This window comes from Rhinoraja longicauda, chromosome 14, assembly GCF_053455715.1.
Source record: "Rhinoraja longicauda isolate Sanriku21f chromosome 14, sRhiLon1.1, whole genome shotgun sequence".
Classification (NCBI taxonomy): Eukaryota; Metazoa; Chordata; class Chondrichthyes; order Rajiformes; family Arhynchobatidae; genus Rhinoraja; species Rhinoraja longicauda.
This window is the reverse complement of record NC_135966.1, coordinates 31,437,115-31,453,096: the sequence shown is the minus strand read 5'-3', so window position 1 is coordinate 31,453,096 and position 15,982 is coordinate 31,437,115. Positions and strand designations below refer to the sequence as shown.

The 15,982-nt window shown below is 53.9% G+C and overlaps 1 protein-coding gene across 1 annotated transcript; it reads left to right on the top strand.

Moving 5' to 3' along the window:
• The first annotated feature begins 2,069 nt into the window (after positions 1-2,069).
• On the top strand, positions 2,070-15,863 carry hdac3 (histone deacetylase 3). Its single transcript, XM_078411149.1, has 11 exons — positions 2,070-2,194; positions 5,079-5,161; positions 6,446-6,588; positions 7,463-7,544; positions 8,179-8,235; positions 8,983-9,038; positions 9,775-9,908; positions 11,419-11,499; positions 12,416-12,489; positions 14,329-14,393; positions 15,770-15,863. The coding sequence occupies exons 1-11, from the start codon at positions 2,140-2,142 to the stop codon at positions 15,861-15,863; spliced, it is 924 nt and encodes a 307-aa protein (XP_078267275.1). The 5' UTR covers positions 2,070-2,139.
• Positions 15,864-15,982: the final 119 nt, after the last annotated feature.

Sequence of the window (15,982 nt, the reverse complement as noted above, 5' to 3'; positions counted from 1 at the left end):
TTCCAGTCAAAACCAGAGATGCTGCCTGTCCCGCTGAGTTACTCCAGCATTTTGTGTCTATCTTTGGTGTAAACCAACTTCTGCAGTTCCTTCCTACAAGTTGAGCTGAAAGGCCAGTTTCTGTGCAATATTACTCTACGACACCACTATCTGTGGCAATGAACCCCACAGATTCACCACCCTCTAGCTCAAGAAATTCCTCATCATCTCCTTTCTAAAGGTATGTCCTTTTATTCTGAGGCTGTGTTCTCTGGCCCTAGAGTCTCCCACTAGTGGAAACATCCTCTCCACATCCACTCTATCCAGGCCTTTCACTATTTTGGTAAGTATCAATGAGGTCCTCCCTCATCCTTCTAAATTCCAGCAAGTACAGGCCAGAGGTGTCAAACACTCCTTAACCCAACCATCCCCGGGATTCTCGTAACTGGCGCAGTGGCACAGCGCTATTAATGTGTAGCTGAAGTGTACTGGTGTAGGGGTCTGTATCACAGTGGCAGAGCTGCTGCCTTACAGCGCAGGCGTTCGGGTTTGATCCTGACAACGAGTGCTGTCTGTCCCTGTGACCACCTGGTTTTTTCTGGGTGCTGCAGTTTCCACCCACACTTCAAAGACATACAGTTTTGTAGATTAATTCGCTTCTGTAAAAGGTAAGTTGTCCCTAGTGTGTAGGATAGAGCAAGTGTATGGGGTGATCACGGGTCGGTGTGGACTCGGCCTAGTTCCACACTGTATCTCTAAAACGAAAAAACGAAAACTGGGATGAACTGACCCTTGCGTCATTCACCAGACCCTCTTTGCAAATACGCACTCTGGGAACAGATGGGCAACCGTCTCCTCTCTGTAGCAGTTCAGTGAGCGGGAGTGAAACAAGAAGCGCTCCACGTTTTCCCACAGAGACGGGCATAGCCTGGCCTCCTGCGGGCTCCTGCAGACACTGCTTTGACCTGGGAACCGAGAGGATGTGAAGGAGAAGCTGGTGAACATCCTCTACATCGGTGTTTCTGAACTCTCTCTCTGTACCTGTGCTTTCCCTGCGCTGGTGACACCAGCCTGTCCTCTCACCACAGGCACCGTTGGGTATTTCCACACATCTCTTTCACTTCACATTCCCGACAACCACAGGTTTTGTATCTCAGTCCCAAAACAACTTCTTCGTTCTGTCTCATCCCAGACAGAGGAGTGGCACAGTGAGTAGAGCCACTGACACGCAGCGCCAGACCCCGGTTCAATCCTAACCTCGGGTGCTGTCTGTGTGGAGTTTTCATGTTCTCCCTGTGACCACGTGGGTTTTCTCCGGGTGGCCTGGATTCCTCCCACATCACAAAGACCTGCAGGTTTGTAGGTTAATTGGCCCTCTGTAAATTGCCTCCAGTGTGTGGATGAGAATGTGGAACTAGTGTGAATGGGTGATCGTCTGAAGAAGGGCCTTGACACGAAACATCGCCTATCCATGTTCTTCAGAGATGCTGCCTGACCCGCTAAGTTACTCCAGCACTTTGTATCTATCAGCATCTGCAGTTCCCCCTTACACTGTACTGTTCTATGTTCAATGGGCTGTAGGACCTGTTCCTGTGCTGTTCTATGTTCTATAGTCAGCACAGACACTGTGGGCCGAAGGGCCTGTTCTTGTGCTGTTCTATGATCAGCACAGACACTGTGGGCCGAAGGGCCTGTTCTTGTGCTGTTCTATGATCAGCACAGACACTGTGGGCCGAAGGGCCTGTTCTTGTTCTGTTCTATAGTCAGCACACAGTCTGTGGGCCGAAGGGCCTGTTCATGTGCTGTTCTATGCTCTATGATCAGCACAGACACTGGGCCGAAGGGCCTGTTCCTGTGCTTCCCCCTTTCCCTCTCTCCCTCTCTATCTCCCTCCCTCCCCTTGGGCATAGAACGTAAGCGTCATGACGTCAGGTGGCTGCTGGATGGATGTAGTACTGGCAGTGAGATGTGACGCAAGGACGTAGTACTGGCAGTGAGGTGTGACGCAAAGACGTAGTACAGGCAGTGAGTTGTGACGCAAGGACGTAGTACTGGCAGTGTGGTGTGACGCAAGGACGTAGTACTGGCAGCGAGATTTGACGCAAGGACGCATTGTTCGCAGCGACGTGTGACGTGCCGCGGCGGGAGGCTCGGTCTGCGATGGCCAGGAAGGTGTCCTACTTCTACGACCCAGATGTGGGCAACTTCCACTATGGTGAGTGAGGGGGCCGGTCAGGGTCAGGGAGAGAGAGGGTGGGTAGGGGTCAGGGGTCAGGGAGCATGCTGGTCAGGGAGCATGCTGGTCGGGGGGCGTAGAGCATGGACCTGTGATCGTGGGGGAGGGTGGGGTTCAGGGAGAGTGCTGGTCAGGGGGTGTAGACTATGGACCAGGTGCGGTGGAGTGGTGGTCAGATGTGGGGCCAGGGTGTGGGGGTGCTGGTCAGATATGGGGCCAGGGTGTGGGGGTGCTGGTCAGATGTGGGGCCAGGGTGTGGGGGTGCTGGTCAGATGTGGGGCCAGGGTGTGGGGGTGCTGGTCAGATGTGGGGCCAGGGTGGGGGGGTGATGGTCAGATGTGGGGCCAGGGTGTGGGGGTGCTGGTCAGGGTGTGGGTCCAGGGTGTGGGGGTGCTGGTCAGATGTGGGGCCAGGGTGTGGGGGTGCTGGTCAGATGTGGGGCCAGGGTGTGGGGGTGATGGTCAGGGTGTGGGTCCAGGGTGTGGGGGTGCTGGTCAGGGTGTGGGTCCAGGGTGTGGGGGTGCTGGTCAGATGTGGGGCCAGGGTGTGGGGGTGCTGGTCAGATGTGGGGCCAGGGTGTGGGGGTGCTGGTCAGATGTGGGGCCAGGGTGTGGGGGTGCTGGTCAGATGTGGGGCCAGGGTGTGGGGGTGCTGGTCAGATATGGGGCCAGGGTGTGGGGGTGCTGGTCAGATGTGGGGCCAGGGTGTGGGGGTGCTGGTCAGATGTGGGGCCAGGGTGTGGGGGTGCTGGTCAGATGTGGGGCCAGGGTGGGGGGGTGATGGTCAGATGTGGGGCCAGGGTGTGGGGGTGCTGGTCAGGGTGTGGGTCCAGGGTGTGGGGGTGCTGGTCAGATGTGGGGCCAGGGTGTGGGGGTGCTGGTCAGATGTGGGGCCAGGGTGTGGGGGTGATGGTCAGGGTGTGGGTCCAGGGTGTGGGGGTGCTGGTCAGGGTGTGGGTCCAGGGTGTGGGGGTGCTGGTCAGATGTGGGGCCAGGGTGTGGGGGTGCTGGTCAGATGTGGGGCCAGGGTGTGGGGGTGCTGGTCAGATGTGGGGCCAGGGTGTGGGGGTGATGGTCAGGGTGTGGGTCCAGGGTGTGGGGGTGCTGGTCAGGGTGTGGGTCCAGGGTGTGGGGGTGCTGGTCAGATGTGGGGCCAGGGTGTGGGGGTGCTGGTCAGATGTGGGGCCAGGGTGTGGGGGTGCTGGTCAGGTGTGGGTCCAGGGTGTGGGGGTGCTGGTCAGATGTGGGGCCAGGGTGTGGGGGTGCTGGTCAGATGTGGGGCCAGGGTGTGGGGGTGCTGGTCAGGGTGTGGGTCCAGGGTGTGGGGGTGCTGGTCAGGTGTGGGTCCAGGGTGTGTGGGTGCTGGTCAGATGTGGGTCCAGGGTGTGGGGGTGCTGGTCAGGTGTGGGTCCAGGGTGTGTGGGTGCTGATCAGATGTGGGGCCAGGGTGTGGGGGTGCTGGTCAGGTGTGGGGGTGCTGGTCAGGTGTGGGGCCAGGGTGTGGGGGTGTTGGTCAGATGTGGGGCCAGGGTGTGGGGGTGCTGGTCAGGTGTGGGGCCAGGATGTGGGGGTGCTGGTCAGGGCCTGTGGGTCAGGGTACTGTGGCGATGCATGGTGCTGGGTCAGGATTATGGGGCCACGGGAGCGGGATGTTATCCTGGGGAGCAAGGTATGGGCTTAGGGGGTGCATGGTCAGGAGTTGTGGGACGTGGTATCACAAGGATTGGGGTGTGGGTTCAGAGCATACAGGTTCAGGGGCTTCAGGGTGTGGGTTTGGGGATTAAGGATGTGGGTTCAGGGAATGGGATGTAGGTTTAAGGGGTGTGTGATTACGGGCTGTGGATTAGGGGGTGTGGGTTTAGAGCGCGCAGGACTAGGGGGTTCAAGGTGTTTGAATTTGTTCATTCCGACTGATTGAGGTGGAGTTGGGGGCTGCTGGAGGAGAGGAGGGACAGGAAAAAGCCTGGCAAGTGATCTATCTATCAAACCCCCTATCACGTGCCTGGCTTTGTCCCTCCCATCCTCTCATCCAGCTTTCACCCCAACAACATCCCTCCCCTACATCTGAAGAAGCGTCCCAACCTGAAACGTCACCTATCCATGTTCTCCAGAGACACTGCCTGACCTGAGTCACCCAACCTGAAACGTCACCTATCCATTAGTATAAGAAAATAACTGCAGATGCTGGTACAAATCGATTTATTCACAAAATGCTGGAGTAACTCAGCAGGTCAGGCAGCATCTCGGGAGAGAAGGAATGGGTGACGTTTCGGGTCGAGACCCTTCTTCAGACTGATGTCGGGGGTGGGACAAAGGAAGGATATAGGTGGAGACAGGAAGATAGAGGGAGATCTGGGAAGGAGGAGGGGAAGGGAGGGACAGAGGAGCTATCTGAAGTTGGAGAAGTCGACGTTCATACCACCGGGCCGCAAACTGCCCAGGCGGCACCTATCCATGTTCTCCGGAGACACTGCCTCACCTGGGTTACTCCAGCACTTTGTGTCTTATCTTGTAAACCAGCATTTGCAGCTATTCATGTCTCCATTGGCCTAATGACCCCGTATTACAAGATAACAAGATAAATGAATTGATAATTCTGGCAAAATTATTTATTTTTGGCTCTGCAGCTTATTATTCACGAAATTAAAGCACTGCATGAAAATCAAATAAAATCATTGGAAATAAGATTAATGCATGAAATAAAATGCAAATTAAATATTTGATTTCCCCTTTGTGCCGGTGGTAATCCTGGTGGTTTGGAGCCATCACTCTCAACCTTTCCTGTCCACTTTCTATCCCATGTGTTGCTCTCTATGGTGTCTTGCTATTTCTGTCTCAAACTGAGTTCTGTTTGTGTTGTTTAGGTGCCGGGCACCCAATGAAGCCACATCGCCTGTCCCTCACACACAGCTTGGTGCTTCACTATGGACTCTACAAGAAGATGATGGTTTGTGTCTTTAGAGAAACAGCACGGAAACAAGCCCTTCGGCCCACCGAGCCTGTGCCGACCAGCGATCACCCCGTACACTAGCACTATCCTATACACTAGGGACAATTCACAGAAGCCAATAAACGTACAAACCTGCACGTCTTTGGATTGTTGGAGGAAACCGGAGTACACGGAGAAAACCCACACGGTCATGGGGGAGACCATCCAAAACCCGTACAGATAGAACCTGTAGTCAGGATTGAACCTGGGTCTCTAGCACCATGAGGCAGCAACTGTACCGCTGAGCCACTGTGCTGCCCTGTTGTAATACACAGATATTTATTGCACGAGATCCACTCACACTACAGGCAACGCAAACCATCTGTGGATAGTTCTCGGCCTCCCAAACTCCAGTTAATTCTCCTGCTTGCCTTTAGCCTTCCTTTCTTTATAGACAACACCTTGTGATCTTAATCACCATTTAATTAACATAGACCGTCCCTGAGATAGCGAACGGGTTCCATCTTTACAGACCTCCATAAGTCAATTTTGTCCTTAAGTCGGAAAATACCTAATATAAAAACTATTTCCCTGGGGGGGGGGGGGGGGGGGGGGGGGGGGGGGGGGGGGGGGGAGAGGGGGGAGAATGTCTAAGACGAGAGGGCATAGCTTTAAGGAGAGAAGGGACAAAAGGAGATTGTTTAAAATTGAATTGATTTGAAAGATACAGCATGGAAACGGGCCCTTTGGCCCACCGAGACCATACTGACCATCGATCACCTGTTCACACTATTTCTATGTTATCCCACTTTTTCATCCACTCCCTACACACCAGGGGCATTTTACAAAAGGCCAATTAACCTGCAAACACACACACATTTGGGATGTGGGAAGAAACCGGCAGAAACATCACCTATTCCTTTTCTGCAGAGATGCTGCCTGACTCGCTAAGTTACTCCAGCACTTTGTGTCTAGAGGAAACCCACGCTCTCACAGGGAGAACGTACAAACCCCACACGGACAGCACCCGGTTAGGATCAAACCCAGGTCCCTGGCGCTGTGAAGCAGCAGCTCTACTGCTGCACCACTGTGCCACCTTGATGTGAGAGATGTGTGAGGAGAGTTTCTTACACAGATGGTGGTGGGGGCCTGAAAAGCGCTGCTGGGGGTGGTGGTGGGGGCAGTTGCGAAGGGGATGTTTAAGAGACTGTCAGATAGGCATGGATATGTGGGGAGTGGAGAGATATGGATCAGGTGCAGGCAGAGGGAGGTTAGTCCTGACGACTCTTCCCCTCTCCGCAGGTCTTCAAACCGTACCAGGCCTCGCAGCACGACATGTGTCGCTTCCACTCGGAGGATTACATCGACTTCCTGCAGCGCGTCAGCCCCAACAACATGCAGGGGTTCACCAAGAGCCTCAATACCTTCAACGTGGGCGACGACTGGTGAGGACACATCGTCTGATAGTGTCCCTGCCGCCCACCGAGTCCACGCCGACCATCGATCACCCGTTCACATTAGTTCTGTGTTATCCCACTTTCTCATCCACTCCTTACACACTAGCGGCAATTTACTGAAGCCAGTAAACCTGCAAACCTGCATGACTTTCAGATGTGGGAGGAAACCGGAGCATCCGGAGAAAACCCACGTGGTCACACGGAGAATGTACAAACCCATACCCGTAGTCAGGATGGAACCCGGGTCTCTGGCACTGTCAGGCACTGTAAGCTCTACTGCTGTGCCACTGTGGTGTCCAACACAACAGTCTCACAACTGCCCTGTTTATTTGAAAGAAAGCTGCCCAAAGCTGCCCAATCATTCCTGTCGATCTGCTCGTAAATCTCTGCACTCTTTACTTTTAGAGTTACAGCGTGGAAACAGGTCCTTCGGCCCAACGAGTCCTACCCTTTCAGAGTAGTTCCATGTTATTCCACTTTCTCATCCACCAGGGGGGCGATTTACAGAAGCCAATTAAATTTCAAACCAGCACGTCTTTGGGATGTGAGAGGATACTGGAGTAGTCACTGGGAGAACGTGGAAACGCCACACAGTCAGCACCCGAGGTTAGGATCGAACCCTGGTCTCTGGCACCGACGTAGTGGTTCTCCCCGCTGCTTCTTTGTATCTCTCAAAGAATAATGGACGTGCCATGCATTGGTCAACGTGGCTGAGTGTCACGGAGCTATGATTGAGGTGGCCAGTATGTGTGGGCGTTTACTTGCTGTAAGGAGGGGCGTGAGGTTGCCTCAGTGGCCTCAACGTGCACCAGGAGCGTAGGCTCCCAGCTCCAGGCTGACTGCACCCTGTTTGTTTTCGCAGCCCCGTCTTCCCAGGGTTGTTTGAGTTCTGTTCCCGCTACACCGGGGCATCTCTGCAGGGGGCCACGCAGCTCAACAACAAGGTAACCGGGCACGAGGGACGGGATAGGACCTGGCGTCGGGTTTGAGAGCGTGGAAGGCGGAGGGGGTCAGCGGTTCACATGTGGACGGCCCTATACCCCACTCTCAATGATGCAGTCTCCCCTACCTCTGGGCTCACATCTATTGCTCCGGCTTGCAGACTGCATATCCCCCACACCCTCTCTCACTCCTCACCTACCCTCTTCCTCCTCTCGCTCTCCCTCACCCCCCTCAAACCTCCACACCCCCTCTCACCCCCCCCCCACATGCCCCAACCCCCGTTCTCCCTCCTCTTGCTCTCCTCACCTCTCCCTCTCTCTCCCTCCCCCACCGTTCTCTCTCCCTCCCCAATCCTCACCCCCCCTCGCACCAACACACCCCCTCTTGCTCATCCCCATGTCCCCTCATCCCCTTTCCAACTCCCCCCTTATTCCCTTTATCCTGTATCTGTACGCTGGGCGGCCTGATTGTAATTGTGCATAGTCTTTCCACTGACTGGATAGCAAGCAAACAAAAGCTTTTCGCTGCACCTCGTTACAAGTGGCGATAAACTAACATACTGCAGGTGGTGTTCACTCAGCCACTGCTGGCGCTGGGATTTTGCTCAGCCGTTGACATGTGTCCTTGTGTTTTTAGGTGTGTGACATCGCCATTAACTGGGCAGGAGGCCTTCACCACGCCAAGAAATTTGAGGTAATGCACCTTGCGATGAAAAGAACACACCACATGCGCACGAGGTCTAAAATATGCCCGTCCCATCCCGGTCTTTCCTTCGCCTCCCTGCTCCCGTTCGGCAGAAAGTACTGCAGCTTGAAAGCGCCCATCACCAGACTCGGGAACAGCTTCTTTCCCACAGTTAGCAGGCATCCAAACGGCTCTTCCATGAACTAGGGCCTCAGCCTTGTTCCGCAGGAAACTGTATTGCATCACAGCTTGGTTTGGGAACAGCTCTGCCCATGACCGCAAATTGCAGAGAGTTGTGGATGTCGCCCAGTCCATCACACAGACCAGACACCCCACCATCGACACCATCTGTACCTCACGCTGCCAACATAATAAAAGACGTCCCACCCTGGTCATTCCTCCTTCTTCCCGCTTCCATCCAGCAGAAGGTACTGAAGCTTGAAAGCGCGCCCCACCAGACTCGGGAACAGCTTCTTCCCCTCTGTTATCAGGCTTCCGAACAGTCCTTCAATAAGCTACGGTACTGTCCGATTCAAATCTACTCCATTGCGGACTTTGGACATCGTCTCTGGAACTGATGCGCTACAATGCTGAGAAATCTATTCTGCACTCTGTACCTTCCCCTTTGCTCTACCTATTGTACTTAAGTTTGACATGATTGTATTTATCTGATTGGATAGCATGCAAAACCAAGCTTTTCACTGTACCTCGCTCGGTGCATGTGATAATAATAAACCTCAATTCTTCTTTCCTCAGGCCTCCGGGTTCTGTTACGTGAACGATATTGTCATTGGAATCCTCGAATTGCTAAAGTAAGATACCTTTACAATTAGAATAACGACGTTTAAGAGGCTTTTGGAAATGTCCGTGGGTTTGGAGGGAATGGGGGGGATATGATCACGTGCAAGCAGAGGAGATCAGTTTAACTCAGCACTGTGTTCATGCAACACTCTCTGGGGGCGGCACAGTGATGCAGTGAGGAGCTGCTGCCTCACGGCGCCAGAGACTCCTGTACAATACTGACAACGGAAGCTGTCTGCACGGAGTTTATACGTTCTCCCTTTGACTGCGTGAGGTTTCTCTGGGTGCTCCAGTTACCCCCAACGTTTGGTTCGTTTAGTTTATTGTCACATACCAAAGATGTACAGGTTTGTAGATTAATTGGCTTCAGTAAATTGCCTCACGTGTGTAGAATTGTACTAGTGTGCGGGGTGATCATTGGATGGTATGGACGGTGGGCAGAAGGGCCTGTTCCCACACTATATCTCTGAATTAAACTAATCATGGACCATCAAGGGTCCTGTGCTGTACTGTCCCATGTTCTAAGTCTTTAAATCTGTCAAAGGCTGTGGCTGTTGTGCTTTTAGTGTTTGCCGCTGTGGACGGGAGGTGATGTCTGAGCGAGGGTCTCGACTCTATCCATGTTCTCCAGAGATGCTGCCTGACCCGCTGAGTTACTCCAGCACTTTGTGTCTTTCGTTGTAAGCCAACATCTGCAGTTCCCTGTTTCTACTCTCCGATCTCTGACCTGATGTCATTATCCTCCAGGTATCACCCTCGGGTGCTGTACATCGACATTGATATCCATCACGGTGATGGGGTGCAGGAAGCCTTTTACCTCACTGATAGAGTCATGACCGTGTCCTTCCACAAGTATGGGAACTACTTCTTTCCTGGTACAGGTGAGACCTTTTGTGGTGAGCTGGGCCGGGGTGAAAATTCAGTTGCACTGGAGACCCGCGCTGAAGGGGTTGTGTGACTAGGAAAGCACCTGTATCCGCATTTCCCGTAACGCGCCTAATTTTATGCATTCATCGAAGGGTTCCATTCATCAATTATGCTTTATTGTCATGTGTACCTAGCTAGGTACAGTGAAATGCTTTACTTTGCATACAACCCGGTAAAATCGTGCAGCTGACCTCACCTAGGCAGTGCACATGAGTCGGCGTGTTTCTGGCGCCGACAAAGTTACAAAAAGTTCACTGAACAGTCTTATCTAATGCCTGCCCCGCCGGCTCCCCCCTTATTTCTTAGCGGGCCCCCTCTGCAGGGTCCCCCTTCGTTCTCGGTATACATTTTGTGGCTTTTTTCAGTTGTACATAAACGATGTAAGAGTGGATTTTCATTCCGTATCTCAACTTTTGGGTGGTAATTTGTAAATTCTGTATGGGTGAATTTCTTAAAGCCGGAACTCATAAGGTCATAAGTCATAGGAGCAGAATTAGGCCATTCGGCCCCTCTAGTCTACTCCGCCATTCAATCATGGTTGATCTATCTCTCCCTCCTAACCCCATTCTCCTGTCTTTGACACCTGTTCTAATCAAGAATCTATCTTATCTCTGGCTTAAAAATATCAATTGACGGCCTCCTGCCATAATGGAAGGGGGTGGGCGCTGTAAACCTAGTGACCTTCGTTCGTCAGGATAGCAGGAATTGCTGATGGTATTTTTGATCGGGCTAACAACAGTGATGGCACGAAGAGGTCCAGGAGACTGGCACAGATGTGGGGCATCACCAGTCCGTCAAAGCACTTCATTCTCATGCATGTCGGAGCAACGGGGTCAATAATCATTGGGACAGTCACATTACCTTTCTTTGGCACTGCAATGAAGGAGGCTTTAACCTCCTAGTTTAGTTTATTGTCATGTGTACCAAGGTGCAGTGAAATGCTTTTTGTTGCCTGCTATCCAGTCAACGGAAAGACTGTACAAGATTACAATCGTGCTGTCCACAGTGTACAGATACAGGATAAAGAATAACATTTAGTGCCAGATAAAGTCCAGCAAAGTCCAAGGGTCTTCAATGAGGTATATGGGAGATCAGGACTGCTCTCTAGTTGGTGATAGGATGGTTCAGTTGCCTGGTAACTGCTGGGAAAAAACTGTCCCTGAATCTGGGGGGTGTGTGTTTTCACACTTCTGTGCCTCTTGCCTGATGGGAGAGGGGAGTAGAGGGAGTGACCGGGGGTGAGACTGGTCCTTGATTATGCTGATGGCCTTGCCGAGGCAGCGTGAAGTGTAGATGGAGTCAATGGAAGGGAGGTTGGTTTGTGTGATGGTCTGGGCTGCGTCCACAACTTTTCCTGGGGTCATGGATGGAGCTGTTCCCAGACCATGCTGTGATGCATCCCGATAAGATGCTTTCTACTGTTGTGTATTTGGGACGATTGCTGAGTTGCGAATCTCTCTGCAGGTGACATGTACGAAGTTGGAGCTGAGAGCGGACGGTATTACTGCCTCAATGTTCCGCTCCGCGATGGAATCGATGACCAAAGTAAGGAGGAAGCTCTCAATCTCCACAAAAACTATCCGCTTCTCCCAATCCTGTTTCTTGCTGGAAGCAGGTATCAGGCAACGCTGGTGCCATACAAAATGATCGGTGTAATGCGGTGAAGAAGGCTTTGGCACGCTGACCTTCATCAGTCCAGGGATTGAGTATAGAAGTTGGGGGCGTAATGTTACAGTTGTACAAGACGTTGGAGAGGCCACATTTGGAGTACAGTGTTCGGTTCTGGTCATCCTAACATAGGAATGATGTTGCTGAGCTGAAAAGGGTGCAGAGAAAATTTACAAGGTTGTTTAGTTTATTGTCAACATGCACCGAGATACAGTGAAAACTTTTGTTGTGTGCTTTACAGTCACTAAAAACTACACGTGATTACAAACAAGCCAAGCCGTCCACAGTGTACAGATACAGGAATAATGTTCAGTACAAGATCAGGTCCAGTAAGGTCCGATTCTTTCCGGGACTCAAGCTACAGGGAGAGGTTGGGCAGGCTAAGACTTTATATCTTGGAGCGCAGGAGGATGTGGGAGATATAGAGGTAGATCATGAGGGGACAAGATGGGGGAAATGCACTGTCTTTTGTATTGAAAATCAAGAACCAGAGGACAAAGGTTTAAGGTGAGCGGGGAAAGATTGAATAGTAACTTGAGGGGAAACCTTTTCACACCAAGGGTGGTGGGTGTACGGAACAAGCTGTAGAGAAGGTAGTTGAGGCAGGTACCATAACAACATTTAAAAAGACATTTGGACAGGTACATGGATAGGAAAGGTTTAGAGGGACATGGACCAAACGTGGGCAGGTAGGATGAATACAGATTGGGCATCTTGGTCGGCATGAATGAGTTGGGCCGAACGGCCTGTTCCCTGCTGTGTGACTGTAATGCTGATTCTCTTGGTGTTGCAGGCTACAGGCTGCTGTTCCAGCCAGTCATCAAACAGGTTGTGGACTTCTACCAGCCCACCTGCATCGTGCTCCAGGTGAGTGTCCAGACGCCGGCCGGTCAATCCCCATGTCTGTCTGCGGGCCGTGGGGAGGGCGGTGTCGAGGTGGTAACGGGGGCCCAACCTCTCCCAGCATACTGCCTCTTTCACACTCTAGACTTTAGCAGCGTGGCATTAGGCCCTTCACCCCACTGAGACTGTGCCGACCAATGATCACCCCGTACACTAACACTATCCTGTACACAGGGGACAATTTACAATTTTACCAATGCCAATTAGCCTACAAACCTGCACATCTTTGGAGTGTGGAAGTAAACCGGAGCACCCGGAGGAAACCCATGCGGTCACCGGGAGGATGTACCAACTCCATGCAGACAGCGCCCATAGTCAGGATCGAACCCGGGTCTCTGGCGCTGTGAGGCAGCAAATCGTCCGCTGTGCAACTCTGCTGCCCCAAATCCATGTTCCCTAAAACGACACCGGGAGGCCGGATCATTGGAGGAATGAGGTGGAAGTACGAACCCCACACCGCCTTCTCTCTGCTCTGACAATGTTTGGTGTGTCGGATACGGAGAGTGGGTTCAAAACACAAAGTGCTGGAGGCACTTAACGGGTCAGGCAGCATTTGTGGAGGGAATGGATAGACGGCGTTTCGGGTTGGGACCATTCTTCAGACATGGAGTGGTGCAGAGAAAGCTGGAAAAGAGAAGTGAGGGCCGCCCGCACAAAGCCTGGCAAGTGATAGGTGGATACAGGTGGGGTGGGGGGGGATTGACAGCTGGGTGGAGTAAGTGACAAAAGCTGAATGGTGCAAAGGAGACAAAAGGGTATCATAGATTCATACAGCACGGAAACAGGCCCTTCGGCCCAACTTGTCCGTGCCGACCAACATGTCCCATCTACACTAGTCCCACATACCCGCGTTTGGCCCATATCTTGCTAAACCTTTCCTATCCATGATAAGGATAGAAGAGGCAGTGTGAACTGTAAAGCTGGAGGGAGGGATTTAGCTGGAAGGTGGAGGGGGAAGGGGAAAGGGGGGAGGGATAAAAGGGAAGTGTGGGTCTCGGGGATGGGAGATGAGTGTGCAGAGGAGGGGGAGAAGCGGGGTGGGGGGTGGAGAAATGTGGGTGCACTGATTGGGAGGGGGGGAGGAGGTGGAGAGGTTTTTTATTTGAAATGGGAGAATTCAATCTTCATACCGCTGTGTTGCAAGCTGCCCAAGTGGAATATGAGGTGCTATTCCTCCAGTTTGTGTGTGGCCTCACTGGCAATGGAGGAGGTGTGAGGTGTGGGGAAGGGGAGGGGAGTTACAGTGGTCAGGGTTGGGGAAGTGGGTGAGTTCCTGGGGCCAGGGGATTCCCAAACTCTGGCTGATGTTAGACATAAAGTGCTGGAGTAACTCAGCGGGACAGGCAGCAGCGCTGGAGAGAAGCAATGGGTGATGTTTCGGGTTGAGACCCTTCTTCAGGCTCGACCCGAAACGTCACCCACTCCTTCTCTCCAGAGATGCCTGTCCCGCTGAGTTACTCCAGAATTTTGTGTCTACCTTCGATTTAAACCAGCATCTGCAGTTCTTTCCTACACATTTTGTCTGCTCCACTGCGAAATCTCCTCAAGGTATGTCTCCTTTGAAGTTCTCCTCCTCTCTTCGATGAGAGTTCAGCAACGTCCTCTCTCACCGCTCCCCCTCTGTGATTCCTCCTTCCCTCCTCCGACTCTACGACCACTTCTTAACCCAGACCCAGAGTCTGAAGAAGGGTCCCGACCCGAAACGTCACCCATTCCTTCTCTCCAGAGATGCTGCCTGTCCCGCTGAGTTACTCCAGCATTTTGTGTCTACCTCTGGCTGACGTTGGTCTGTCCTCGTTACAGTGTGGCGCCGACTCGCTGGGATGTGATCGTCTCGGCTGCTTCAACCTCAGCATCAAAGGACACGGGTAACGTCCACCTCTGCTCCCGCCCCCCCTCGCACTCTTCCCCCCACCCTGTCTGCCCCACCACCTCTCAGTATCACAGGGCACGGGTAACGTCCTCCACCTCTGCCCCCCCCCCCCCCCTCGCCCTCTTCCCCACCCTGTCTGCCCCCCCCCCCCTCGCCCTCTTCCCCCACCCTGTCTGCCTCGCCCTCTTCCCCCACCCTGTCTGCCCCCCCCTCGCCCTCTTCCCCCACCCTGTCTGCCCCCCCCCCCCCCCCTCGTCCTCTTCCCCCACCCTGTCTGCCCCCCCCCTCGCCCTCTTCCCCCACCCTGTCTGCCCCACCACCTCTCAGTATCACAGGGCACGGGTAACGTCCACCTCTGCCCCCCAGCCTGACTGTAACCCACCCCCCCACGTCCCACCCCTGGTCCTCCCCACCACATCTCTACCCCACCATCTCCTTATCACAGGGCTCAGGTAACATTCATCCCTGACCTCCCCCCCCTCTGTACCACATTCCCCGCCCCGCCTCTGCCCCCTCTCCTTGCCCCCTCTCCTCCCCCCCTCACGTCCCACCCGTTTCCCCATCTCCCCCCCCACCCCCCATCTCTACTCACCCCCACCCCTTCTCTACTCAACCCCCCCATCTCTACTCAACCCCCCCATCTCTACCCAACCCCCCCATCTCTACCCCACCCTCCCATCTCTACTCACCCCCACCCCATCTCTACTCACCCCCACCTCCCATCTCTACTCACCCCCACCCCATCTCTACTCAACCCCCCATCTCTACCCCACCCTCCCATCTCTACTCACCCCCACCCCATCTCTACCCAACACCCCCATCTCTACCCCACCCTCCCATCTCTACTCACCCCCACCCCATCTCTACTCACCCCCACCCCATCTCTACTCACCCCCACCCATCTCTACTCAAGCCCCCCATCTCTACTCAACCCCCCCATCTCTACCCAACCCCCCCATCTCTACCCCACCCTCCCATCTCTACTCACCCCCACCCCATCTCTACTCACCCCCACCCCATCTCTACTCACCCCCACCCCATCTTTACCCAACCCCCGCCCCTCTCTATCCCACCCCCTCTCCGTGTCAAAGGGCAGGGGTAATGTTCATCTCCACTAGTCCTGCATTGCCCAACACCCCCCCCCCCCCCATATCACCCCACGGACCCCTGCCCTGTCTCTGCCCCATGCTCCATACCCCGCGCCCCCCCCCTTTGCCCCTAGTCCCCCCCCCCACCCCTCGACAGTATCAAAGGGCATGGGTAACATCCCTTCTAGTCCACATCGCCCATCACACAACCTCTCCCCGCCCCCCTCCCCTCTGCCCACGCGGTCACTTGCTCACATGGTCACTCTGGTCGCTCTGTTTGAAGGGACTGTGTGGAGTTTGTGAAGAGCTTCAACATCCCTCTGCTGGTGATGGGCGGTGGGGGCTACACCGTCCGCAACGTCGCCCGGTGCTGGTGAGTTGCCGGAGCTGGGAATATCGGGAGTCGGGGAAGAGTTGCGAATAGTAAAGTCAGAGGAAGGAATATAGATGGAAGGGGAGAAATAGGTATGAATCCAGGTAGGGCACAGAGAAGGGG